This window comes from Thermobia domestica, chromosome 6 (assembly GCF_964235325.1).
Source record: "Thermobia domestica chromosome 6, izTheDome1.hap1.1, whole genome shotgun sequence".
NCBI lineage: Eukaryota > Metazoa > Arthropoda > Insecta > Zygentoma > Lepismatidae > Thermobia > Thermobia domestica.
In genome coordinates, this window is record NC_137459.1 from 21,002,735 (window position 1) to 21,030,480 (window position 27,746).

Sequence of the window (27,746 nt, forward strand, 5' to 3'; positions counted from 1 at the left end):
ATTTTAACGCGCCTGTCCTATAGAGACTTCTTAACTTCCGTGTTCCAATTCTCATATCGATTTTACTTTGCTGAGTTCGTGCCAAGTTATCAGTTCTGATCCGAGGATTCTGTGAATATATCTGAACAAGCCTTTTTTTTTCACAGGATGAGTTGTTAGCCTCACAGCAAATCCCCAAGCTGGAGGATCACTCCTTGTCTGTCTGCGACTGCTTATTCAGTATATTCGCAGCTAATCTCTATATCCCAGAGGCCTTCTCCTCGATACACAACCTGAGGACGCGCCGTGTCGTGGCGACAGGAAGACCACATTTTACGGAAATTAATATAGCTATATTTTAGAATTACAATAGGTACTGATTATCCGAACACTGATTTAAAGCACACAGGAACAACCAATATGCTCAGGTATATGGATGCATATTAAGACTAAAAATCGTAAATTACTAATGAAATACTAGTGTCAGTGTACTATTTCATGAATGCATCGTACGTTTGACTATCCGAACTATTCTTGATGTATCACGTTGTTTCGTTTTATAGCTACATAACTTTATAATATTTTTGTAAGTGATTATACACTTTACCTGTTCTCTGCCAATAGCAACTGTATGAATTGTAAAGGGCGCCTTGTATTCTTCACAGCTTCTTTATTAACAATCATTATTTGAATTTATTATATAAAGCTGGTACACAGGATAAATAAAACCACTTATCTATAATGTGATGTTTCGTAGGGCGCCTTGTGTAAAAGGCACACTGTACCTTTCACGGGTTCTTTACCAATAGTAACTGTATGTGTTTATTGTACAGAAGTGGTATACAGATGAGTAAATAAAATCGTTCATCTTTAATTTGGACTCGCAAGGGCGCCTAGTGTAAAGGGCGCACTGCACCTTTCACGGGTTCTTTACCAATAAAACTGTAAGAATTTATTACTAAAACTTGTAACTTTATTTATACTATGATGTTTTGGAGGGCGCACCGGGACACGTCCCGGTGGGCCAGCACGGGCCTGCTCAGTACCAATAATAAAAGGTCACTAATTTTGTGTAAACCGAATACTAATTTACGAATAATCTAAATCTAAACTTATTGTATGGCCTGTATGGGAACACAATTTAGAACATACATTCTATTTAAGATTGATTTAATCAGAAAATGCCACAACAAAGTTGATCAATTGTTGAGATATAATATTTTGAGGCTATCATAATTTTAGGAACTTTGTATAAAAAGCTATCTATCACAATTTACAATAAAGTCTTATTTATAGTTTTCTGTTGGAAATTCAATTCTTACTAAACCACTAAATTTTAATTTTTACTGCACCATTCATTCAAAGCAAAGGAAGTATACCATAAAGCGAGAAACTAGTTACTATAGTTCCTTACTCTATGCCTATGGTAATACCATAACTTTTAGCAAGTTATGTAGCGGTCGTCGCTTTGCAGTTGTTTTGATTATTTTCACACTACGTTCACGTATATTAACAAATGAACGGAGTTTGGTGGCGTGTATGTGGTGAGCTTAAGATTACCTAATGTTTTCAAACTGCGCAAATTTTAATTTGTTAATAATTTTTAACTTAAAATGGAAGATATTAAACCTGAAGACATTCAGCAATTGCTCGAATATTTTTCTAAAAACACATATCGGGCCAAAGATACGGATCCGAAAGTAAGTAGATAAGTTTAGAAAGCGGTATTTTTTTTTTTTCTGTTCGTGTAAATGGGATGATGGGACTAAATTTACAGACAGCTGTTATTTTAGAATTTAAAAATATATTTCTAATAGTGTAGTGTTTTCTTTTTTGTTAGTTACTAGGATTTTGTTTGGGAAACGATGTAATAAAGTAGAGTAAATGTATTTTCAATGGTAGCGGGACTGAACAGGGAATGTGGGGCAACACGAGCGTAGCGATTGTCGTATGAGATTTGGACGAATTGAGAGTGTAAATATACAAATACTTCTAGTTTCTCTAAGATCTGTTCAAAATTAATTACTGGGAAAGTAGTGGGCTTAAGTTTAGAGTTGCCCCTCCAGTCTGAAGTTGCCCTTGGACTTTGCAACATACAAAAAACAGTGCTTAAAGTATTAAACATTGTTACATTTCAATTAATTTCAGTACTCCGTGTGTTTCACAAAAATTTAAAAGGTTTTCTTCATTATTTTTGCGCATCCGTTACACCTGTTCGCCATATTCGCCATATTTTACAACTACCATGCTGCTGAAACCTTCCGCAATGCTTCCGCATCCGGCAAATAGTACTAACTTCCACATATCTTTTCTCGTATTAAACATAACTCTCCTGCCGAACTTACATTCCTAAACATCAAATAAAAACTTCAAATTATCATTTCTTACCTCATTTCTCCTGTAAATTTTCCTGATTTTTATAAAAAGCGGAGGGGTAACTCTAAACTTAACCCAAGTAGTGTAACACTAACTAATGTTACACTTCCATGAAGTAAACCGCATTTTATAAATTGCTAGTAATCATTGATAACCTACAATCGTTGATACCCGCATGTAGTACTGTTAGTGAACGGATCTTGTCATGTGCTATAACAAATACATGGGTAATCTTTACAATACGCCCTCCAGTGGAGCATCGATAAATAGAGTCGCTTTAAAAAGGTAACGTAGGGTAGGGTAGAATAAAGTAAGATAGGGATAAGTAGGAACGGGTTAGTTTAATGTTAGGGAAGTTTTGATCAATTTTCATAACATTAATAGAGTCTAGCCCTAGTAGCCCCGCGTGGTGTAGTCGCTAACGCTCTCGCCTTTGATGCGAGCGACCCTGGGTTCGATTCCAGGTGGGGAAACTCGGTCGAGAAAGTGTAACAGCTTTTTCAGGCCAGCCATTTTGAGTGAGGTTTCTCATGGGTTTTCCGCATTCACATCAGACAAATGCGGGTTATGTCGGACAGACAGGGGCCAAAATTAGGTAAAAAAAATCAAAACAGAATGCGTACAGGAGAAATCATTCCATATTACGAAAAGGTAATTGAAGTTTGAGTAATTGCGATCGTACTGATATCAAAAATCAGTGTCTGCAATCGGGAGGGCGTGAAATATGTGATAGACTAGTTGCTCTTAGCGGAATAATACGTAAGGATGTAGAAATACACAAATTGAAGTTTGACCGTTTTGAGGTATGGCGGGGAAGCAAACCTAACCTACCTCACGTATCATAATGTAACGTAATCAAAATTGACCTTAGTTTTAAAAAAAAAGTACTGAAAATTTACCAGGAAGTAACAATTTTAGTAATAAATGCTGGCTTCTATCTGTCTGACAAATGCCGGGATGGTACCTAACATAATGATCCCAGCCGCTTCTTTCCTTCCCCAATTCTTTCTTAGAAATGTAATTCCTACTCCTAGAGTGTAATTTCTCGTTTCTGATTGATTATATTAGCTGGAGCGGGCATTGTAAAATTAACCCCAAATTTATTTACAACACGTCTTTAAGTTACGGTATTCTCATTAAAAATATATATTAAAAAATCTTTTGAGTCAGTGAACGTAATGAAGCCTTTTGCCAAATTGAATTACGTATTATCGTTGTATAAATAGTTCCTTTAGAATTATTTTACATATTTACTACTTTTCATCACTTTTATTTCACTCAGATAATCGTAGATATCAATTCGAAAGCGACATCTACGAGGAAGGATTTGTGTATATTGGTTATTAGAGGCTTTCTATTTGAACTGTGCCCCTATTGTCGATGTGTGTTTTCCCGTACCTCTCTCGAAAGAGGAGAGACAAGTTGCTGCGGCCGAGATCTTTCATTTGTTAGATGCAGAAGTGTTGTCATAATGAATTCTTTCACAGACTTCGCTGTGCACTATCTTGTTAGCCATTCTAAGTAGCCTACGATCTTCACTCGTCAAGACCAAACGACTGAATGACAAATTGGAAACACAGCGGAGGTCATTCACTTCTTTTCCGTAAGCAAAGGAAGAGTTTCCTCTGTCATACGCTGGCGGGGGTGGGGACGAAGTATAGTTCGCATAGTTTCCGAGGGCACACCTGAGATAGACAGGCTCTAGTACGAAATCCTTTTCAAAATTTACTAGGAGAGCATAATTGAAACCATTATAATTAGGTATTGAATCCTTGATTGATTTGAACAGGGTGTCGTATATGAAAGTACCCTTAAATATTGAATTTAACGAATACTGTGTATCTAATATCAATTATCTGTATCAGTTTTCAAATTTTTCTAAAAATGTGCTCGTAGGGATTCCGTCTAGGCAGTATAGACCTTATTGATCAAGGATCTTAAATCAGTAAATTTTACGCGAGTTGTTTCTCGTCCTTTTTTCCTTTTTTTTTCCGTGCTGGAAACCATATCCACAACCATTGTTGAATAGATTTATATGATCACTACTTGGCTCTTCATCAGTTTGTACTTCGTTAAGAATTATGGGATTTTGAATAACTTCATTTTCATGGCTTAGACATTATTTTTCTTTATTATTTTGCTCATTGGTGAAGTAAATTTCTATCCCTTTTGGTATCAAAGGGTTTAGAGTGGAGGTGACAGCCATCTTTGGAAAGCATAATAAAGAACCATTTTGCATCGTCTGGTGATCGTCCTTGTTTCCTTTATCACTGTTGAAACCGGAAATGATGAATTTGTGCAACTTTCGGTAAGAAAAGTATTAAACGTATTTTGTTCTATGGAGGACAATTTTCAACCTGAATTATAGTGGATTTAAACCACTTCTGATGATAAGGGCAGGGAAGGAATGTATTTTTACGATGCTGGATAAATGTCAAAAAAAAAAAAAAAAAAACTATCATTGAAGTGTTTGTTCTATTGGGATTAACCTTCATACTGGAAATGGTACAATCCGCGGCAAAAAACCTGCAACATGAGCATATAAGTTTATTGTGAAATGACGAAGTCTTTTGCTCCAAAATAAGTGTGCACGGGAGGAGGCCGAGGTTTATCCTGGCGTGATTCGTTCCACTTAGATGTTATGTTCATTCCCTGTGCTGTTAGGCGTAGTTTCACAGTAAACTTACATCCTCATGTTGCAGGTTTTTTGCCGCAGATTGTACAATTCTACCAGTTTCGACTAGAGTACAGAGATAAGAACTGAGTTGAAACCCATTCTTTTGATGCTAAATCCATATCAGGAAACAATTTGCCTCTGTCTTTCACATTTTTTTTTTTCTGATACCTGTCAACAGGCAGATGGAAAAACATAGCAGTTCTATAATTCTTTAATGGGGCACGGTAGCTCAGTGATAGAGCAGGTACTTCTGGTCATCGGCGAAAGAGCGTAATGTGTCTTGTGCGCTATTTACTTCCGTCGCTTTCTGTATTTATAATATTTACTGGTCAAGATGTTTTATCTGAAAGTCCGGATTCAAACAATGATACTTGAAGGAAGTTCAGTTATTTATTAATTTAACAAGTGAAATACGCATAGTCGTTAAAAAAAAAGTAATTAATTTGTTTTTTTCTTTTTTGTTCAAGGTTGATCCGTAATTGTTAGTTAAACACTATTTATTAATATTTTATGCCAACGAATTGATTTAGAGCTTTTTGCGTAACATAGAAACGAAACACTTTCACGCCTCAACATTTCACATGCTTATATAGCAGATCAAAGACAACCTCCATGCCAAGTTTGATTAAGATTGGATGAATTCGCTTTTTTTTTTTTTCTTTCTTGTTTTCGAAAACGTTACCCAAAGTTTGAGCACTTGTAACTCGGAAACTGAAAACTTGCACAACATAGTATTTCGAACCGTTATATAGCACTTCAGTGGGTAGGTGGATTTAGAGTTTAGCGTCTCTTGCAGCAACGAGGCTGTATGAGACATAGATCTAGAGCTTAACGTTGGATCCGAATCATGTGTTTCCACAGAGAGTCGAACGCGGGACTCGTGCGCTGAAGACGCGTACACTAACCATATAGTCACGAGGGATCTCAGTAGTAAACCAAGGTCTATCATCATGCTAAGTTTGCCCCCGTTCGGATGAGTAGGGTATGATTTTATGTTTTCGAAAACATTGACCAAAATTTGATAGGGGGTGCGGTGGCTCAGTAGTAGAGCGTTCACCTCCGGTGCTTGGGGTCCCTGGTTCGATCCCAGCTCGCGCCGTGTGGACTTCGTAGTGGACAAGTACCGTGCTCATGGGTTTCCTCGGAGTTTTCCCGTTTCCCGTCCTCCCACTTTCTTCATTCCACCATTTCATTCATTTCTCATAATCACCGTCTTCTTTAGCCTAACCGGCATAACCGTGGGAATTAAAACTTATAGATTTCATTTCATTTCAAAATTTCACAGCTCATAATTCGGGAACCCAAAGCCCCCACTACATAAATTTTCACTGTTTTATAGCAGGTTAAGGCTTACAAGATGCCAAGTTTGATCCCAATCGGATGAATTCGATTGAATTCATACGATATGTAGTATTCTTGATATTTCAGGTGAAAGTAAAACTAAGGACGAGAAAGGTGAGTTGCCTGCAGTTTGAATTTCCCATTTGTAATAAATGATATCGCTATGACTTAATTGTCATCAGTTAGTTCCTCTAAACATACATTGGTTCACGATTGAGGTTGAATATTGTCTAGAGGTGTTTCACTGTTGAACTCAGGAAATGTTTAACTTTAAACAAATATTTTTGATATTGTTCATAGGTTCAAGATGTGATGCAGAGATGCCTCCACTTAGTATCCCAGGATTACAGTTATATTGTGAGTATAGCTTTTTTTAGTGTTGCATTTTTAATAAAGCTACAAAATATTTAAAATGTTTAATTAATTTATGCAACATTAACTGTTAGTGCGCTATGTGCAGATTTATATTCACGTGTCCCGAAGTTTGATTTGTATATAATTAATTACGTGATCGATTTGAGATATCAAATGTTGGTTTTAAAAATCTTTGCACTATCCTAATAGTTTAAATTATTAAGTTCATAATCAATACAACTATATAAAAGAGTATAAATGAGTGACTGATCATCGTTCAGGTCATACTACTATAGGTAGTGATGTGAAATTTGGCCAGCGTACTCCTTTTGTCACAAAAGTAAGGGACAAGAAAGGATTTTTGACAATATTTATTCTAATGGGAGCTAGCGTGGAAGGGGAGTTCCAAATTTTTGCCAAGAATATGCTATCTCAGGAATGCCAGCAGTTAAAACTCGGCACATTAATAACTTTTCATTAAAAGTAAAAAAAAAAATGTGTTTCGACGTTTCTGGAAATTCCGCTTCTAGGGAGGGAGAGGGGAGAACGTTAACATTTTTAAAATACTCAAATTTTTGTTTGTTTCATCAGAAATTGTCGAGGATTCGCTTAATTTAGAGATGTGAAATTTGGGATATAAAATTCTAAATAAAAATAAAGAAATTCATGTTTCTGCATTTTAAAGGAAAAGAGGCATTTTCTTTCTTTTCATTTTCTTTTTTCGCAATGAAAGCGATTTGTCTGTTGTTTGCGATCACTCTACGGAAAGACAACTGAAAAGTTAATTACATTTTGGGACATGCTTGGGTACCTACTTCGAGATACTTTTTAGTCATCACTTTGAATTGCTGATCAAAACGAGTTAGGGGTGTTCAAAATTTATGCCAAAAATACAGTGTGTTATGGAATTTTATAAACACACACCTTTGAAATACGTATCTTAAGGAGTGAAAAGAGTACAGATACGTTCCCATAATCATTTTCTTCCCGCACGAAAAACGAGCACCTCATCTAGTTTATATATATAAAACAGAGCACCTACAGTAATGTTCAGCCACCTATTTGTAGGGTTGCAGGAGATGTAAGAATATGTTGTGTTTATCTCTCTGAAGTAGTACTTGGAAATATTATATGGGAACTTGGTTCCTGCTGAAAGGTAATGCTTACCTTTATTGCAAGGATTGTCCCGGGTTCGAATCCAAACCATGTGAGGTTGTGATGTGTAACATTGTGTCCGTTGGTTTTCGCTGGATTCTCCCGCTTCCTTTCACATACATACTTCTCCAATCCGCCCGTTAATCCGTATTTTGTGAAGTACAAAATCGTTGGACATCGAACTTTTAGCTTTTATTACATTTCGCTATGCTTGTATTCTTTAACATACCAAGGATTAAATGTAAATTTTATTTTCAAAAATAATAAGATTGGCTGCTCTTTCTTTTTCTTCTCGTAACCGTACTATAGTATTTGTCGGAAGAAAAAAACAGGTGCACGTCCTTCCTCTAAACCATTTTAAACCAAGCAGGTTTTGTTCAGAGTGTGGGTTAGTATGCTTGATAAGCGTATTCATTGTTATTAAATTAATCCAGTCATTATTACATTTTGAACCTCTAAAAGCAGTAAATTTCAGGTACTAAGTAAAAGCGATTGTTTTACGTTTTATAAATATTTTAAGCCTAAAGCCAAAGTAGGATATTGCCAGTAGAAATATTGCCAATTTTAGTAAAGGACTGCAAAGGCATACAATGTTGTTGCTAAACAGTGAGGCGTAACTGTCAATAGAAAAATAGGGCTGAAAATCTAGAAACTGCGCTACTAATATTAATAGTTTTACTGCTGCTAGTTTTTATCAAACGTGCGTTTACCTGTAAATGGGTAACTAAATCATAGCTTGGTGTTAACTACCACTTATAGCAAATTAACCATCTTTTTCTTTCACTGTTTGCGAGACAGTCCATCAAGTTACATGGCGGGAGCAATAATTCGGTATGGCAATGCCGAACTTTTAAGGGTTAAACAGTGTATGAGTAGAAAGGTTATTGGAAAGTAAGTGTTTTAGAGAGAGTGAGATTAAAGACCGTGTCAATATAATTTACCAGGAAATTACGAAAAACAGTTTTTACGTTCTTCAAAGCTAAGACTATATTTCCGTTATGCATATTTTTTTTTTCTCTCTAAGGAAATAACTGGGTTTAATTAGGAATAAAAGTGTGTATCGCCTCTGCGTGTTCTTTCATCAATAACCGATAGACTTACTTGAGTTCAGTTTTCATTAACTGACGGATAGTACTCTCTATGTCAAAGAAACTGACTCCAAATTCATTCCTTTATTGTCCTAAATATTATTAATAGAATATGTAGAGGAATGTTTTCATTTTCGATAGCTAATATAGAAGCATTATTGGTATTTGTATCAAATATTTTCTTTTCGAACTTAACACGAAATATTGGTCATTTCTTTCTTCTCAGTGATTCTGAGAGTAATAATCTGGTATGCATGAAAAGTTGATCTGGAGACATGCATATTAACTGCTGCCTTTAAAGTAAATTGATGGCAAAGGCAGTGTAGTCTGTGAGGAATGTGGAAGAACTCAGTGTTGTACACATTCAAAGTAGTGATGTTTTAACGATAAACTGCCCTCCCCGGTGGCTAGCGCGTGGGAGAACACAAACATTTAGTTTCAGCATTATTTATTTTTATTCATCAGCCGTCTCCTTTAGCATGAAGGGCATCGTGAGAGGTTAAACTAAAATTTAATGTCATTAAGAACAAACTGTGTATATTTATCTTATTGTTTTTCGAGGGTAACTCAAAAATTATCCGTAATTTTGACATAATTCTTCTAACATTGGTCATACTGATCTCTGTTGTCGTTTATTTTATTGCTGTGCTGTTGTGTTCACGCTATGAAAGTTTGATCTTAATTCCTCCATTTGTCTTCCTTTTGTTGCTGATCGATCATGCCCGCTCTGTTAGAAGTTTCCATCAAAGAGGAACAACGAGCAGTTATTCAGTTTTTGTGGTCGGAAGATATATCAGGAGCCATGACTAATTTCCAGATGATGTGCCACTTCATCAATAGTCACTCGTCTGTCTAACGGAATCATGTCACGTATACACTCAATGTTGTCATTATTTGTGGCCGTAGATGGTCGTCCGGCTCCTTCCTTATGCGTTACACTTGTGCAACAAATTTTTTAAATTTTTCAATCCATTCGTCGACACTTCGTTGCAGCAAGACACTGTTCCCGTATTGTGCCTAAAGTCTTTGATGGATTGCGGCCCCTGATACACCTTCCGAGCACAACAACCGGTTCACTGCTCATTGTTCCTCTTTGATGCAAACTTTTGACGGAGAGGCCATGATCTATCAGCAACAAAAGGAATATAAACGGATGAATTAGGATCAAACTTTCATGGCATGACCACAACAGCATAACAATAAAATAAACGAGGACATAGGTCAGTATCAACAATGTAAGAAAAGTTGTGTCGAAAGTGTGGATAATTTTTGATTTAACCTCGTAGTAAGTGAAAACATGTTTTTACTTGCTAGCTCTGTCCTAGCATTAATAAAAAGAAAAGTTAGTAAGGTGGGGAAAATGTACAATGAACAATGTTTTCCTATCTTGGTTTAAATATCAACTGTCCTCTTCAGCATCTAGGCTGTATGACACGTGGACCTAACATGAAACATTTGCTCTCGACTGAGAATAGATACCGGGCTTCCGGTACTAAATTAAAAAAAAAAATGTTTAACTGTGTATCGCGATAGGGTCAGAATGTCTTCGTAATAATGTTAAAAATCTCAAATTGTTTGTAGTGGGGTACAAAAATAAAATTAGTAACTGTTGGTCAAAATTCTAACTTTAAAATTCAAGTTACCAAAGGTGGGAAATCTCTGTGTATGGCAGCTTTCCACCGCAACAATAAAAAATACAGGTAACAATTTTAAAAAATTGAGACAAACTAGCATCCACTCTTTCAAACGCGCTCGTTAACGTCACTGCTTTTCATGTGTGAGATCATGTTTCGATTTCTAGTGGTGGCCCATGTGGTTCGGATTTCACTTGATACTTTAGGTCAATGTCTCATATAGTCTCGCTATTCAGAACAAATCAAACCTGAAACCGATCAGTATTCCAAATAACTTATGTTTTAGAATTGTGAGGTATCGGGGGAAGAAATTTTCTAATAAAAGGCTGGGTCTTAGTTATGAAACATTCATTGCAATATCTGCCTTCCTTAGTAAAAACCTTCGCCATATACAGAATGTCCCAAAAGTAGGTATACAGTCCCGTACTGATCAGCTCATTGATTTTTATATAATTTCTTATTGTTATCCATCAGGTAGACTTAGTTTCTTTATTGTTTGTTTCGAATGTCTTTTTACTTATATCTTAAACTCGGAACAGCCGAAGGAAATTAACCTATAAGCTAGAATGTTATACTTGATTAATGCAGGGTGTATACCTACTTTTGGGCCACCCTGTATTTGACTTAGGTATACATAGTTAATTTTCCTACGTTAGTAGTTAGATGTATTTCTTATATACAGACTCATATTTTCCCCGTATGGCAAGCTACATAAAATGTGATTAACATAGTACTAACGTCATGTTTTCCAGCAGGGATGATTAGTAATATGTACTCTTGAACATCTCAATATCTCAGGCGTAAATCTCGAACGACTTTCATCGGGATGTTGTACGCTAAACTTTTACGGTGTTGGTTATCCACATTTTCAATAGAATACTTCAATGACATTCATTTAAAAAAAAAAAAATATCTATCACAAGTCTGTATATGGTAACAAGACAATTCATGGCTATCATATATGACCCTCAGTGCAATGAATCAATTTAAATTGAAAACTCTCTATTTCAGTTTAACGATACCTAGCCACAGGAAGCTTTCGGAAATTCGTTGAAGCACTTGTCCTCTTTCTCCAACCATCAGCACCAGAAACTCGGCTGTCGTTAAACTGAAATAGAATTTTTTAATTTGTTTTGATTCATTGCACTGTATAGGAAGCATATAACATTACAGTGCTATAGATTGTCAGGTTACCGTTTGAAGACTTGTGATAGACAAATCTTAGGAAAAAAAAAGAAAGAAAAGAAAAAAAAAAACATGAATATTACTGAAACGCTATATAGAAGATGTGAATTTAGCGTACAACATTCCGATAAAAGGCGTTCGAGATTTACGCCTGAAATGTTGATAAGTTCAAAAATAGATATTACTCATGACTACTGCCAGAACACATGAAGTTAGAGTTGTGTTAAATATATATTGTGTCCCGTGTGTTCAGTCATGTGTTAAGTAAAATATGCTTCCTCTCTGATACAGTTTCTTTTAGTATATCTTGAATTAAGTTATCATGTATGCACTTAGTCTGTACTTTCTTGCTATTCAGGTGTCGAGAAACTGTACTCAGATCTGTTAATCAGTATAGATGTTTATTATGCAATGAACTACATCAAACCCTATTCATTTGTCATGCTAATTGTTCATGTACGTTCATATTATACTATTTCTGTGTACTTAATCCTTTTACTTTTAATTAGGTCATAAACAACAGCTCAGGGGAGCTGAGTGCTCATTATCCAAGTCAATTAATAATTTTGGAATATGAAAAACCCTCAGGGAGCTCAGGCAATATCCTGAAACCAGAAGCATTGCGGTGCACAAATACCATTTACGAAAGCATTTATGATGCTGCCAAGTTAAAAGAGCTCTTCGGTAAAGCGCGATTTGCTCGTTGCCGAGCAAGATTTCCTCTTCCAGTTATTTTGTACAAAGGAAAGCATATATGTAGGTGAGTAACAAGGGAGTTTATATAGTATCCATCTGCTAATGTAAACTTTTTTCCCCTGCATTTTTGGTACATTCGTGAGCGCATAACTTACGATAAAAGTATTGCATACATATAATTTGTAGGGTTGCCAACTCTGGAAAATTAAATTACCGGCACCCCCTCAAAATTGCCTATAATGTAGGTCTAAGTGTGAAGTATCTCTGTTCAGATCCATCCATGGGAAGGAAATGTATTATTGTGGACAAAAGTGCATTAGCACCTGTATTCTGCACATCTTTAGTACATTCACTAATAAGCTTAATAGATACATTGTGCTGAAAATGAGAAACTGAAGTCGGTATTGATCATTTTAAGTCGGTATTGATCATTTTATTGAATTTTCCAGTAACAGCCATTTCTTTAAAATTATCGAAACAGATGAACAAAAGTATATTAATCCTTACATGACAACTTTGGATTTACGAAATGAAATTTACTCTTTAAACTTATATTTCAACTAGAGGAAATTGCTTTTAAAAGTGCTAAGGAAGGAAGTTGGAAGTTTAAGGAAAGTCATATGCAGCAGCTAGGGACGTGAAACTAAATAATGCAATGCAATAAACATTATACTAATGAAATGACTAAAAGTTATTTGCCAACAACCGACAGACAACTTAAATTTAACGCTATATTTATGCCACACAATTATGACAAATTATACACTTATGTCTCTATTGTTGAAAATAATGTTTCACAATCAAGTCTAATTGTTATCAATTTTCTTATGTTAAATAAATAAATAATAAAAAAAAACTGCCATAGATTAAAAGAAATATCGCTCAATATAATTATAATACAACGAAAATTTGTATTTGTAAAGACACTGTTGAAGAATTTCGATGTTCTACGTTTTATTCTGGATTAGATTTCTAAATACTGGTCATGAAGGAGCTGGTAAGAAGTTTGTACCAGTTAAGCGGCTTTGATCAAAATACCCGCAATATTTCCGGCCAGGCCATTGAAATACCGGCCACTTGGCAACCCTAATGATTAGTAGATATAAAGTAATGCAAAGTAGTAGTGGAGGTTCATCGGATTAACAAATTGAACTGACCTTATTTGAATGGAGTGAAAATTTCGTGCTATTTAAAAATCATAGTTGAGTTTTCTGTCGTGGTTCGTTTTCCGCTGTTGGGTGGATGTCTGTCATCCATCAAGTCCTCTACATTCAAGTTATCGTGAGTTATCAATTTTAAAGAAGATAGTTCCCTATCTTTTAATCGTCAAATTTCGTTTTTGTTGTACTCGCCCTTGTATTCAGGTGTTTTCAGATTCATTGTGAGTACAATGTATTTGAAAATGCTCTGCCTACGCTACTCTACCTATTTCTATGAGATCAGGAAAGTCAGGCAGCTCTGGATCTGGGCAATATTTGATTGGTTTGAGCAAAATGAGATACGGGAAGTGAGGATTTTATCCAGCATCATGAAGACAGCTGGAGACTTGCGAGAACGACACAAGTAGTACACTGGGATAATTGATGTGGCGACCACGCATTTCTTGAATTCTTCGTCTGTTCCGCTTTTACCCCTTTGGATTTAGTTTTTTTATTATTATTTTTTATTTTGTTTGTGTGTTTCTTGAAGTATGGCATCCGTTTTCACCATCAGGGATATATGAGAGGTAGAGTTAGAGTTTAAGGTGGAATCCAAACCTCTCCAATGGATTTAATGCTCTTGCAAGGACAATCGAATCCAGGACTACATGCATAAAAGATAATTACATCATGTTTGAGGCAGAAACGAATTTGTAATTCTCAGGGAAAACGAATAAAAATGTGACGTGTTATACTACCGGCATAAAAAGAATCAGTGTAAAGCAGTGGTTTCAACCATCATTGACTAACTATACACTTTACTGAACGCTCATGACTGTTGTTTTTTTTTTTCTTCTTTTTTTTAAAAAAAATTAATCTATAAAATAATTTCTCTCTCTCTGTTATCGCACAGAAAGAAGTCACCTAGAGCCACCACATTTGGTGCCCTGATAGATCTTCACCAGTTCTAAAATCGCGTACAAAGTTGTTTTTTTCGATATTCGGCTTGGGGGAGGTCAGAATGCTTGCATAAAATGAGAGGATAAATACCCTGGACGCCGGAAAATGCTGGTGGATTGGAGTTTAGCCTCCCTTACTGCAGCAAGGATATATCAAACGTGGACGTACAGCTGAACGGCGGATCCGAACCACATGAGCTTCCACCAGAAATGGAATCCGAGTCTCCCACGCCAAAGGTGTGTGTGTGCTAACCATATAGCCAAGAGAGAGCTTCCGACATATATTAGTGTCAAATCCACAGCTTTCAGGGTCTGACATGAATAGTAGTACTCTCAACGCCGTTCAGGTTAAAATTTAGCCCCCATGGTCATGCGGGAGATTATAAAATATGTCCAAAGTGACTATATTAGTGTCGAATCCATAGTTTTCGGGATAGGTAAGATGTTTATGGACAGTCCCGATAACATTTAAGCCCAACTTTAGGCAAAAAAGGACATATCAGCTGGCCAGGGAATTAGCAAGGTAACGCCCAAGGCGTTGTTCTTCGTTACTTACTTTACTCATATTGAGAGGTTCAACGTCGAAGACGTTGCTGTTCCTTATTAATTTATTTCACTCATTTTTTTACCCGTTTTGTTTCCTTTCTTCGATTTTCGGCTTCGGGGGTCAAAAGTGAATGCATAAACGGAGAGGATAAATACCCAAGAGGACAGGAATTAGTGTCAAGTTTATAGTTTTCCGGGTTGCTGAGATAAATAATAACGTTTCCGATGCCGTTCAAGTCCATCATTAATCACCATCGTCATCGAGGGGAGTGTAAAATGACTTGCCCAAAATTACCGATATTAGTCTTCAGTCCAGAGTTTTTGGAGTCCCTTAGCTGAATAATAATACTCTGGGCGCCGTTCAAGTCCACATTCAGCCCCCATCGTCATCGTGGTGGGGATGAGGTGAAAAAAAGCATATACAAAATGACCAACATTAGTGTCGAATTGTAGTTTTTGGGATCGTCGGTTTGCTTGGTGACAATCTTCATGACATTTAAGTCCAAGTTTAGGCAAAACAGGACATGTCAGCTGGCCCAAGAATTGAAAGGGACAAAACCGACTCTTCATTAATTATTGATTAACTCATAGTGACAGAGGTAACGCCCAAGGCGTGTTATTCTTCATTATTGATTTACTTCACTCATTTCTTTACCTTCAAATATGATATATTGCATAAACGGATATTTGAGGTAGTAATAATATAAAAGTATTACCCGTAAAGTGTCTATAAAGCAATGACTCTGTACCACTGAGCATTGTTGCTACCCTGGAAATGCTGACTGATGCAGTCCGTCTCAAAATAGAATTTAACTAATTATTTAATGCATCATGATTTTGAATTACAAAATTTCGCGACACACCGGTTGAACGCCACTGGCTTAAAAAGTAGTGACAGGAAATTGCATATCAAAATTAATGTGTTAATTGATTATGTACGTTTTTAATATTCGGAGTATGCGTATTTCATCTTAACTCATTTTTTTAAAAGAGAAATAGTTTTATCTTTACGTTAAATTATTCAAATAGGTCAGTTCGTTACCAAATTATTAATAAACAAAATGGAGAAATGTGCACTTTTGATGGTGATTGTACAGTATCAGTAGTAAAAGAACAATCTCTTGGCTTATTTGAAGAAGTGTCTTCTTCTTAACTGATTTTAGTTTCTTGTTTTTTCTTGTCCTTTTTAATTTTTAATTTATGCTATATAATATGCCGCATGTTCTAAAAAAGAAATGAATTCAAATTGTAGTGAGAAGTGTTGTTGGTAGCGTAAGTTATTTTTTTTTTAAACAAAGTGCTTTTTCTTTTTTCAATTAAAAGTTATTTGAATCTTTTTTTCTCAATTACTATAATATGCCGTGCGAGTTACAATGACAATTTAATTAAATTTACTGTCTTAACCCTTGCTGGCCCCTTGATTCCAAAATCGTATAGAATATATGGTTGTGGTTATCTGTTCAGAAGTTTTAGGAACGTTTCTTAAAATTGTTATAATCGAAGAATGACATTTTGTTTCTCCCTGTCTTTTTATAGTTAATCATATAGAGTGTGCGTTAAATTATGAGCATTTGTTTACCAGCATAGGGCGTAATATAAATATATAATTTATTATGTTATTTCATTCACAGGTCGGCGACATTGTCTGGAGGACCAGAAATCTACGGCAGATCAGGGTTTGATTATTTCTTCTCCGGCAGTGACAATGCCGGGGACGATCAAGACGACGAACTGGCCGCTTTTCAAACGCAGAGTGAATGGCAGTTATTTGACCGTGTTCGAAGCCAAGACATTCGGCTATTAAAGACTCTTAACATTGGAACCATTGTGGATTTCATGGTAGAAAAGAAGAAAGTAAAGTTTGGAGTGAAGTACGTAAACTAGAGCAGTATGTTCGTTGTTTTCATTTGAAGGGCAAACAACAGAAGCAGTTTTTAATTTGTGATTCTTAGTACTTAAGAGTTAAATACAATAAGAATATCATTCGGCTTTGTCCTTTAATCTGAACGAGCCAGTCTTAAAGCAGAGTGAGTGATGATATAAACAGTTGTTGCAATGATAAACTAAGGGGATAATGAGAACAACTTGAAAAAATTATCCGCCTTTTGCTGTATTAGGATTCGTTTGATTGAAGTTTCCGTTGACAATTTCAAGTGCTGAGGAGACAGTACCTTCCTAGGTAGACTTGTTTTTGCAGCCATGAAATTTTCACATCACTTTGTCAAATACATCGATTCCACCATGAATACTCTTAATTTGGTAAAAATAAAATGAATTCCAACAGCGAACGGACTTTTATATGGTCCAAGAAATGATTGCAAAGAATATGATGGTTTGGGAAAGTTCGATTGCTTATTAGCTCCCGGTGTAAGCATACGAGAGTGTTATAGTTTTACTCCAGGTGTATGTTTGTATGTGTATGTAGTACTTACATATTGCTGTAATTACTGGCTCGTTCTGAACCAAATTTGGTGGGCAAGTAGCCCATCGTCCAAGGAATAGAGATCGCTGCATTTAGTGGCCGAGCTCGACCGGGAAAATGCTCGGCTTGGGGTCATTGATGTGTTCCACAGCTTTGCACACCTCGGGAGCTTCTGAGTTCGGTTCACCGACTGGGTTCTGCTTGTTGTCCATACAATCCCATTGTTTGATTACTCCAACATGTGAGAATGATAACTATTGAGCATACCTGAACATAATTTCTTTTCATAAATAACCTTTATTTCTAACAATGAAACAATTTTACACTTCCTGACAGTGTGCTCTTTTTGGTTATCATCTTCCGTACTATCTAATCTCTTTAACATCTACGCCAGTGGTTCTCAAACTTTACGATAACGCGGACACCCTGTTCATTCCGAAAGTGATCTGCGGAGCGTCTTCCAATGCTATCTGAAATTACACATGGTATTTAAAAATATACGAGAGAAGATCGGAAAATAACGCACATTTTTTTTTTTTCAAAAGAGTTTAGTATGTACCAAAACCAAACAAAGCACAAAAGAACTTACATCTTTGACCTACTTTCCTACATAGTCACCCAGTTTCTCAACACATTTCTTCCAGCATGGTACCAGTTTCAAGATAGCCTGTTCGTAGAAGTCCGTTTGGTTGGAGTATAACCATCTGCGGACTGCTGATTTCACTTCCACATCTGTCGCAAAGTGTTGGCCGGCCAGGACTTTCTTCATGGGACCAAAAGAGATAAAAGTCAGACGGTGCTACGTCCGGAATGCACGGAGGATTCTCGAGCACCTCCAACCCAAATTTGTTGAGTTTCTCACGGACAGGAGCAGCAGCGTGTGGACGGGCATTGTCATGAAGAAGTTTTACACCGTCAGCATTAATGTTGCGGCATTTGTCACGAAGGGCACGACGCAACTTTACCAAAGTTTTAATGTAAGCTGCACCAGTTACAGCAAAGTCCACCCGTGGTCAGCAAGGACCACCAATAACACACCAAACATGTTCCAGAATACTGTCACAAGCACTTTCCTCGCACGTTGAGTCACCTTTTTTTCGTACTGGGGAACCAGCATGTTTCCACTCAACAGAGGCCTGGTTGGTTTCGGGCGTGTACTGTTACGCCCACGACTCATCACCACTGAAGATTCCTTTCAGAAAGTCATGCCCTTCTGTGGCGTAACGCGTTACGTGATCCAAGCTTGTCATCATTCGCTGGTCCTTGCGGTTGTCTGTCAGGTTCTTAGGTACCCAGCGAGCACTAACTTTACGAAATTGCAACGTGTCATGAACAATGTCGTACACCACACCATAAGAAATGTTGAACTTCTGCGATAATGTTCGCAGGTGGACACGCCGGACGTTCAAAATTGCTGCCTCGATGGCGCGGATATTCTGCGGTGTTGAAGCTGGTATCGGCCGCCCGGAGCGTGGCGCATCACTAAGGTTCTCACGGCACTCTTCAAAGAATACACACCATGCATGTCCCTGTGAATTTCACTCGATGTATGCTCTTTGGCCCACAAAAATCTAACCACACTCGCTGCTCTACACACGTGGACGACAGTAACATGAGCGAACATGTTTGTTTCGTATTTCAGGCTTTTGTCACTAGGGCTGCAGAGGAGAACAAAATACCCTCTGTAGCGCAAACTTCAAATTCTCTCGTCGTGCAGTTTCACCATTCCAGCTACTATACTTGGTGAGAAAAAAAATGTGCGTTACTTTCCAATTTTCCGTCGTACTAATTAGAATTACTACTGACAAGAAAATGATCAAGAAAAATAATGCAATAAGTAATTTATTCTAAAGATTGTTTCCTAGTGAACGAAATTTCAAGTGAAAATACAATAACATTCAAGACTGAAAATCAGTTTTTTTTTTTAAGGAAGTCCACTTGTTCTCAAATGTGGGATCACTATTACGAGGAATGAAATTCTGTGTTTATCTAAAATTGCATTGAAATCTGGAATAAGTTTTGTCACCATCAGTCTTAGGTCCGATTCTACATTAAGACGATTTCACTTTTAAGATTTTAATACTGCAAAGAGCAGAAGATGTCTGCTCACGTAAGCAAGTGGTGGGTAAAGGCATCAAATGTTGCAATTCCTTTTTAAACAACTCTTCATACTCACAGCGCACACGCAACCAAAAGCTACAAAGTTCATTTTCTTTGAAAACGTTTTTCCATGAAGTATCGGAGGATAGTTTCAATACCTGTTTTTGTTCTGTGTTAGAGAGATTCATACCTTGTATGTCATGGATTTCTACATTATCGAAAATAATTTTCAATCCAACCATTGCCAGGTTGTAGGACAGGGAAATATTCTCGAAAACTTGCAGCTAATGCTCTCAGGTGTCCTACAAGTGTTTTGTGCACATGAAGAATCAAGAAGTCCTTGAGCACTGGAAATGATGAATAGTTACTGTTTTGTACTCGTACTGCCCACAGTTGCGGTTTCTTCAAAAAATCTTAAATTGGTGGTAGTGGTGGGAGCTTTCCGTCACTTCAAGATGAAATCCATGAAATTCTGAGATGTCGTGCAGTTAATGTACACTGCTTTTGAAAAGTGCCTGTCAAAGAAGGAATTTCTCTCACTTGAAGTAGTCCTATATAACGGTTCACCTGCTTCAGGGCAGAAATTTAGTAAAGTAGGAAAACATTTAAATTTACAAACGTAGGTATAATTTCTATTTGCTTTCTCTTTAGTAATTGAAAAAGTACTTCTTACGTAACAGGTGAGAGTTCCATTTTATTAAAACATATTTCAATGTTAGGCGTCGCGGACCCCACTTTGAGAACTACTGATCTACGCTATAATATATGCTACCCTTTCTGCGAATCTCTATCGTAAATCAGCATCTTTAGCGCCTGTGAAGCTGGTGTGGCTTATTCGCCACTGGGCATATTATATAGCTATTATACAGGGTGTGATAATAGAATCTGACGATTTTTCATCGTAAATAAATAAATAATAATAATAAAACATTTGTTGCAAGGAACTGACTCTAATATATGTTTTACTACAGCACAAAGCATTTTAGAAAAATAGCGGAACAGGTCTTTGCGTCTATCTCTTACCAAGGAATGTGTCATTGAATACAATTGTTCATTTTTTGAAAATCGTGTCTACAAGGTGGTTGCCGTTGCTGCGAAAACATTTCCTGAACACGGTCTCAAAAGTTGTACATAACCTGTGTAGAGTTGTCAATGTAATCTGGATGTCTGTCGGATGAGTTCTGTAAAGCTCACTTTTTATGTAACTTCAGAGAAAGAGAGAGAGAGAGAGAAAACGTTCGTTCAAGTCGGAAATTTGAGGGCCATTCAGTATCTACTTGGTATAGATCATCTTATTCGGGAAGATGTTGCGAAGTAGGGTCATAAGTCTTTTATGGGCTGTGGACTCATCTTGGAGATACCAGATAGTCTGGAGATCATAACCATGTCGATGGAGCTTAGATTCGACAGACGTGATTATCATGCTAGTGTATCGCTCTGAATTTGCTGTCAGGGACTGTCCTGATCGTCCTCGATTTTCTTTTGCCCAGAACCGCCAGTTTTGTGTATGAATGTCACCATGCAAAGAAAAAACATGCTCTATCATAGGAAGATTAGGTACTTAAGACATCATTCTTACAACTGTTACTAAGCGTGTACAAGGGTTTCATCTCCGCACCTTGTTGGTAGCACTCAAATTGTTAAAAGGTGGAAGCACAAATCTTGATATAATATTCGATGACAGAGCTGTCTGCCAACTGCAGGGACACAACATGTTCCCACATGCACCATCGAGGACTCCGCGTAACAGACTGCTGAACTCGCTCAATGTTCTTGCTAGTTCGAATCGTATGCTATCTACTTCGTAGTGATCTGCTGAGAGCAGATTCCGCCGCCCAAAAATTATTGGTCCACAGCAAAATAATATTTCGTGTGGAAACACCGATTACGGTAAATCTGGAAGTGTCGCCGAAAAGCGTAGTGGATAGCGATCGCAGATTCTTTGTTTTTTGAGAAATACCTCTATGAAAAAAGGACGGAGTCGTTTCGAGCACTGTTCCATGTTAACTACAATGCTTTGGGTAGAGGGACACCTAAGTATTGGTACGTCACTCAACCTTCCCTCAAGTGCTGCCAGTATCTGCGATGAAAAATCGTCAGATCCCTTTGCCGCACCTGTACAATAGGGGAATCAGTGGTTGTTCTTTACACCATGTCAGCTGTAAGTGCGAATTCGATGAAACTTCTGAGACTGAAAAATTGTGAGTAGACCGAAAAGCGTATCCTGATGTTCAGCTTACCGTGCTGTCGTGCTAGTAACCACATTACCCAATTTATTTCCTTACCAGCCCCATATTTCCACTCTTGCGTTGTGGTACAGTCAATTTGGTTTGTAATGGTTGAGCACCAAGTAACTAGGTAGGATGATAAGCCGAAGATTAAGGTTTTTATTTATTCTGTGTCCAGTGGTTGTTAGGATTTTCACTTTGCCTATTTAGCGTTGTATTATCAGTAGGGAATATCACATATGGCCACCGTATATTGTGTTCATTAGCCATACCACAGATAATAACACTTTCTTCAAATGCTATGTTAACATTCTGCGAGTTGCAAACCATTTTAGTTTAAATGTATCCAAAACAATTTCTGTCAGTGAAGACTTTCTTATATTCCACACTGACTGGCTATATTCAGCAGTAATACTCATTCCAGCAGGCTGGATAGCAAAACAGGTGTAATGCATTGTACACAACACTGGTAGTGTTTTGGGTAAGCAATCCTGATGTGAAGTTATCTTTGTACTTCGTGCACCATATGGCGTTTCACTGGTATCAACACAATACAAAATCATAATGTCTTTTTTTTTTGTTTGTGTGAGGAGTGGGTGTTAGAGAGAGAAAAAGAAAATAATTTCATGATGTGGTAACTAATGCTAAAACATCTGGCTTATTTTAGCCGTAAATATTGAATTAGGAAATAAAAGTATGGTTTTTCAGAATTGATCTAAAGAATATTGACGGCAAAACCCTAACCAACTTGAGGAAAGTATAACTATGTCAGTCCGTGTGACTTTCTTGAAAGTCGAGTGTAAGGTTAGGCTTATAATGGAAATAGGGATAAAAAGTGGATATAGCCTATAAATTTTAGAAAATTAGGTGGGGGAAGTAAAAATGTTTTTCCTATAAAACAGTAACCAATTAAAAATGGATAAGCTTACTAAATTTGCATAGCGTAAATAAACATATATATATATATATATATATATATATATATATATATATATATATATTTGGTCTAGGAATTAATTCGTGCGGTTGGTACGCACACATTGAAGCTGTAGTACAAACACAAAATACATAAATACCTTAAGAAAAATATTGTCCATCGCTAGCCACCACTTTCGCCCATCTGTCAGGCAATGTACGGATTCCGTGGCGAAAGAAGTCCTCATCCTTGGAAGCGATCCAGTCAGAGACCCATGTTTCGATATCTTCTGAAGAAGTAAACCGCTGTCCAATCAAATCGTTGTTCATGCAATCGAACAAGTAGTAGTCCGAAGGAGCAACGTCTGGTGAATACGGCGGGTGGGGTAAAACTTCCCATCCGACATTTTCTAAATAGGTTTTGACCGGTTTTGCGACATGTGGGCGAGCGTTATCATGTTGAACAATAAGTTTATCATGTCTGTTCTCCCATTCTGGTCGTGTTCTGGCCAGAGCTTGCTTCAAACGCATTAATTGTCGTCGATAACGTTCTCCATTCATAGTTTCACCCGGTTGCAGCAGCTCATAGTACACCACACCTTTCATATCCCACCATATGCACAGCATAACCTTTGCACAGTGAATATCTCGTTTTGGTTGTGATGGACCTGGTTCACCTGGTTTCACCCAGGCCTTTTTTCGCTTAGGGTTCTCGTAATGGATCCACTTCTCATCACCCGTAATAATTCGATGCAGAAACCCCTTTCTGCTCTGTCGTTGAAGCAGCAATTCGCAAATGGTTTTTCGTCTTTCAACGTCTCTGTCTTTCAATTCATGTGGAACCCAATGTGACATCTTTTGAATCATTCCCATGGCTTTCAAGCGTTTGGAGACTGTTGTTTGATCAACGCCTAATGCTGCTGCAAGTTGTTCCTGCGTTTGACACGAATCCTGCTCGAGCAATGCTGTCAATTCTTCGTCTTGAAATTTTTTTGGCTGTCCAGCTCGCTCTTGGTCTGCCAAGCCGAAATCACCACTTCTAAACCGTGCAAACCACTTCTGACACGTTCGCTCAGCTAGAGCATGGTCACCATACACTTCCACCAAAATACGATGACTTTCAGTCGCACTTTTCTGCATGTTAAAGTAATGCAGCAGGACACCCCGCAAAAACACTTTATCAGGCACAAATTGCGCCATGTTCACTTAACTACAAACTGGTGTTGTTGACGCTTTAATCCACTGCCCTATACTACGAACGATACGCGATGACAGGGGTTTGCAACACATGTGTGGATACACGGAACTGTGGGACGCTCCGTTCGTTGCGCCATCTCTTGTCCACCCGCACGAATTAATTCCTAGACCAAATATATACATATATATATATATATAAAACTTCCAGTAAGTAAATGGAAACAAATGTGCTAATAAAACCAGATAAAAACGTAGAAAAGCACTTAATATAAGGATTATAATGTAGTGGAGTAATTATGTCAAGTCGTACACACGTGCAGTGAATTTTACATCTACAACACGAAAAATATCAATACAGAAGTAAATAAATAACATTAGAAACAGTAGTAAATAATTTTCTAGCTTAAGACCATCCCAGAATTTGAAAAGTAGTATCCTACATGACATGCAGGGGCCGCGGTGGCTCAGTGGTAGAGCGTTCACCTCTGGTGCGTGGGGTCTGTGGTTCGATCCCAGCTCGCGGCAAGTGAACTTTGTGGTGGACAAACACCGTGTGCGTGGGTTTTCTCAGAGTTCTCCCGTTTTCTCCCACTTTCTTCATTCCACCATTTCATTCACTTCTCATCACCGTCTCCGTTAGCCTGGCCGGCATGACTGTGGGACGTAAAACTGAAATATTTCATTTTTTACATTACATGCAAGAAATGTTTACGATAATCGGATAATTACATTGGAAGGAGAAATACTGGAAACAATTTTAATTAAAATAAAACCTCTTAAGTTAAATTTGGACAAGAGTTGGAACACTATTATTAGACGTATATGGAAAATTCGTTGCACATACTAAACACCTGAAGTATTGCAACCTTTAAAAAGAACAAACAAACCACATTGAGAATTTGGGTACAGCGTTTGCAAAATGTGTACAACGCATTCTGTCATGTTATTAACAAATATATTTAGTTAGGTTCATTTTACTTTCAGTGTAACATCATCAGAGAAGGTTGACAAAGAGAACCGTTACTCAGATTTCACCATTATATCACTGCCATATCCTGGGTGCGAGTTCTTCAAGGAGTATCGTGATAATGACTACTCAGCGGAAGGTTTAATATTTGACTGGAGCCAGGGTCATGTCGATGCTAGTATTGGTGTTCCCGATGATCCAGTTAGTTGCCAGTTAAAAATTAATTGGGAAGAGTATAAGGTAAGGTAGATTATTCGTCACAGCTGCTTAATTATATTTGTTTTGAGTATCAGTAGACAAAGAACAGCGAAGGTGAAGGTATATCAGACTAAATCTAATCGTTGGTCTGGCAGGAACTCTATTCCTGATCTCTCACTTATTTCGTTCATGCTTTGCTCACTAAACTATCAGTGACGTGACCAGTTTTCTAAGTGTTTTTTGTGCTTTATTTCTCAATATTTTATTGTTATTATTTTGTTCCATGTTCTCTCCGTGTATTGGTTTCTGGTGAAGTTTGGGCCGCGGTGGCTCAGTGGTAGAGCGTTCACCTCTGGTGTATGGGGTCCTTGATTCGATCCCAGCTCGCGCCAATTGAACTTTGTGGTGGGCAAACTCTGTGTGCAGGGATTCTCCCGTTTTCCCCCACTTCCTTCATTCCACTATTTCATTCATTTCTCATCATCATCGTCTCCTTTAGCCTAGGCGGCATAACCGTGGGACGTAAAATTGAAACCTGGTGAGCTCCTCCGTGGCTAAGCGGTTAGCGTAAGCGCCTTTGGCGTGGGAGACCCGGGTTCGATTCCCGGCGGGAGTTCATGTGGTTCGGATTCCACGTTAATCAGTAGTTCCACGTCTCATATAGCCTCGCTGCTGAAAGGGACGCTAAACTAAAATCAACTCAACTCATTTTCCTGGTGAAGTTGCCTGCTATGAGGGTTATCAATAAGATGGTGGTGACATTGTGACAGTCCTAAATGGGAAGTGGAACATTAACTGTAAACCAATATAGGCGCTAATTTTATGCACCTTACGTGCGATGTAACCAATTTTAAAAAATTGCAGTATTGAGAGACGTTTATTTATTTATATATTAACACAAATCCATGAGCAACCTGTGAGCCAGATCAGTTGGTTTGATTGGACTTTAGTGCCCCTTTCAACATCGAGGCTGTTCGAGACGTGGGCCTGCAACTTAACTGTGAGATCAGAACCACATGAGCTCCAACCGGGAATCGAAGCCGGGTCATCGGCACCAAAGGCACGTACACTAACCATATAGTGGTAGGAGTTCCAAATAGGTAACAACGATTAACAATAACATTAGCAATAACAGTGGCAAAGGAAATGGAAGAAAGGTGGTCAGAGCACGATTCCAGCATTAACTTAGTGAAAGTGGCAGAAAAAATCTCAGAACGACTGGCCACCGGATTGTCTAATTGGGACTTCACGTTTGCGGAGCAGGAACCAAATCACTGATCAATGGTCGTTTGTTGAGTTACAAATTTAGTGACTGTTATCAATTCAGTGCCGTAATTCCATCCATGTGACTTTGTTAACAAAATCAGAAAAAACGATCGAATTTCCATATCAGAATTTTTTGTTGTCTGATAAACCGTAATAGGATTCCAGGAAAGTTAAATTCGCATTGATCTAATGCTGAAAGTGTCATTCTGTAATATGCTGTTTGTCACTTCAGATTGTTAGCGCTTTTTGAAAAATTACTTTTAGGAGAATGTAACCACATTGTTAGGTAGTTCTGTGTCTTGATATTTCAGGGAGGAAATGAGTGAGTATTTCTTGTGTAGCGTTTCTGTACAGCAGAAAGTGAAAGAAGCAGGCTGCCAAACATCCAGATGTTTAATTCTTCCAGCCTTGGTGGTAATAGATATGTACATTATGTTTCAAGGTTAATGTAATTATTCTGGAACATTCAGTATGACTGATTTTTGTGTTTCGGATTCTTTGCATTTGTGTAAGCAATTTTCCACTATTCCCATATTGCTTCCATCCGTTGTCTCAAAACTATGCACATTTATTTGTAGGCGCTATGACGATGGATGACAAGGTAACCTGTTTTATTTTTAGCGAGAAAAATATTAAATAAATCATCCTTCTCCTTTAGTGATGCATTTCGTGTCTGTTAATTACGTATATTACGATGTTAATACTATTTTGTATTTATACACATGTTTCCACAGTGTAAATTATGATGTACGAGGGAGACCCAAAAGAAACCGGATTCACAGAGCACCGCCGTTCCTAGGTGTAGTAGAGTTCTCCCGCTAGTGGGTAGTAGAGACCTTCCCAAATCACTTGGCCAAGCGGCGTCTGCGTAGGACGTTAACGTTTGATCGTGTTATTGTTTTTCTTAATTGTTCTCATTTTCCGCCTGCGAAATCATTATGGCAGATTCAAAGGAACGAAGAGTGTGTTTGAAACTTTGCTTTCTACTTGGAAACTCGGAAACGAAAACTTACCAAATGCTTCAGCAGGCTTTCAAGAAGGATACTATGAACTGCAAACAATTTTTTTGAGTGGTTTGAATGCTTTAAGTATGGTGAGATGAGTGTTGAAGATCATGGACGTTCTGGGTGCTCTTCATAATTTCGAAATGACGAAAACATCGAAAAAAAAATTGCCAAAATATCAACGAGAATCGTCGTTTCATGATCGATTATATTTTGAAACAGATAAGAATGAGTTGGAGCTCCTGCAAGCGTGAAGTTTTGCAAATGAAACGTGTTGCCGCTAAGTTTGTTTCTCGCTTGCTCACACAGGATCAAATACA

At 37.6% G+C, this 27,746-nt stretch overlaps 1 protein-coding gene across 2 annotated transcripts in view; it reads left to right on the forward strand.

Moving 5' to 3' along the window:
- The first annotated feature begins 1,468 nt into the window (after positions 1 to 1,468).
- The window catches only part of EDTP (Egg-derived tyrosine phosphatase), a 71,869-nt gene continuing 45,591 nt past the window's right edge, over positions 1,469 to 27,746 (forward strand). For both annotated transcript variants that reach the window (XM_081761387.1, XM_081761386.1), the window contains exons 1-5: positions 1,469 to 1,679; positions 6,674 to 6,730; positions 12,299 to 12,549; positions 16,761 to 17,000; positions 24,976 to 25,198. In XM_081761387.1, the coding sequence (XP_081617513.1) occupies positions 1,593 to 1,679; positions 6,674 to 6,730; positions 12,299 to 12,549; positions 16,761 to 17,000; positions 24,976 to 25,198 (858 nt within the window). In that variant the 5' untranslated portion in view covers positions 1,469 to 1,592. The remainder of the gene's footprint in view (positions 1,680 to 6,673; positions 6,731 to 12,298; positions 12,550 to 16,760; positions 17,001 to 24,975; positions 25,199 to 27,746) is intronic.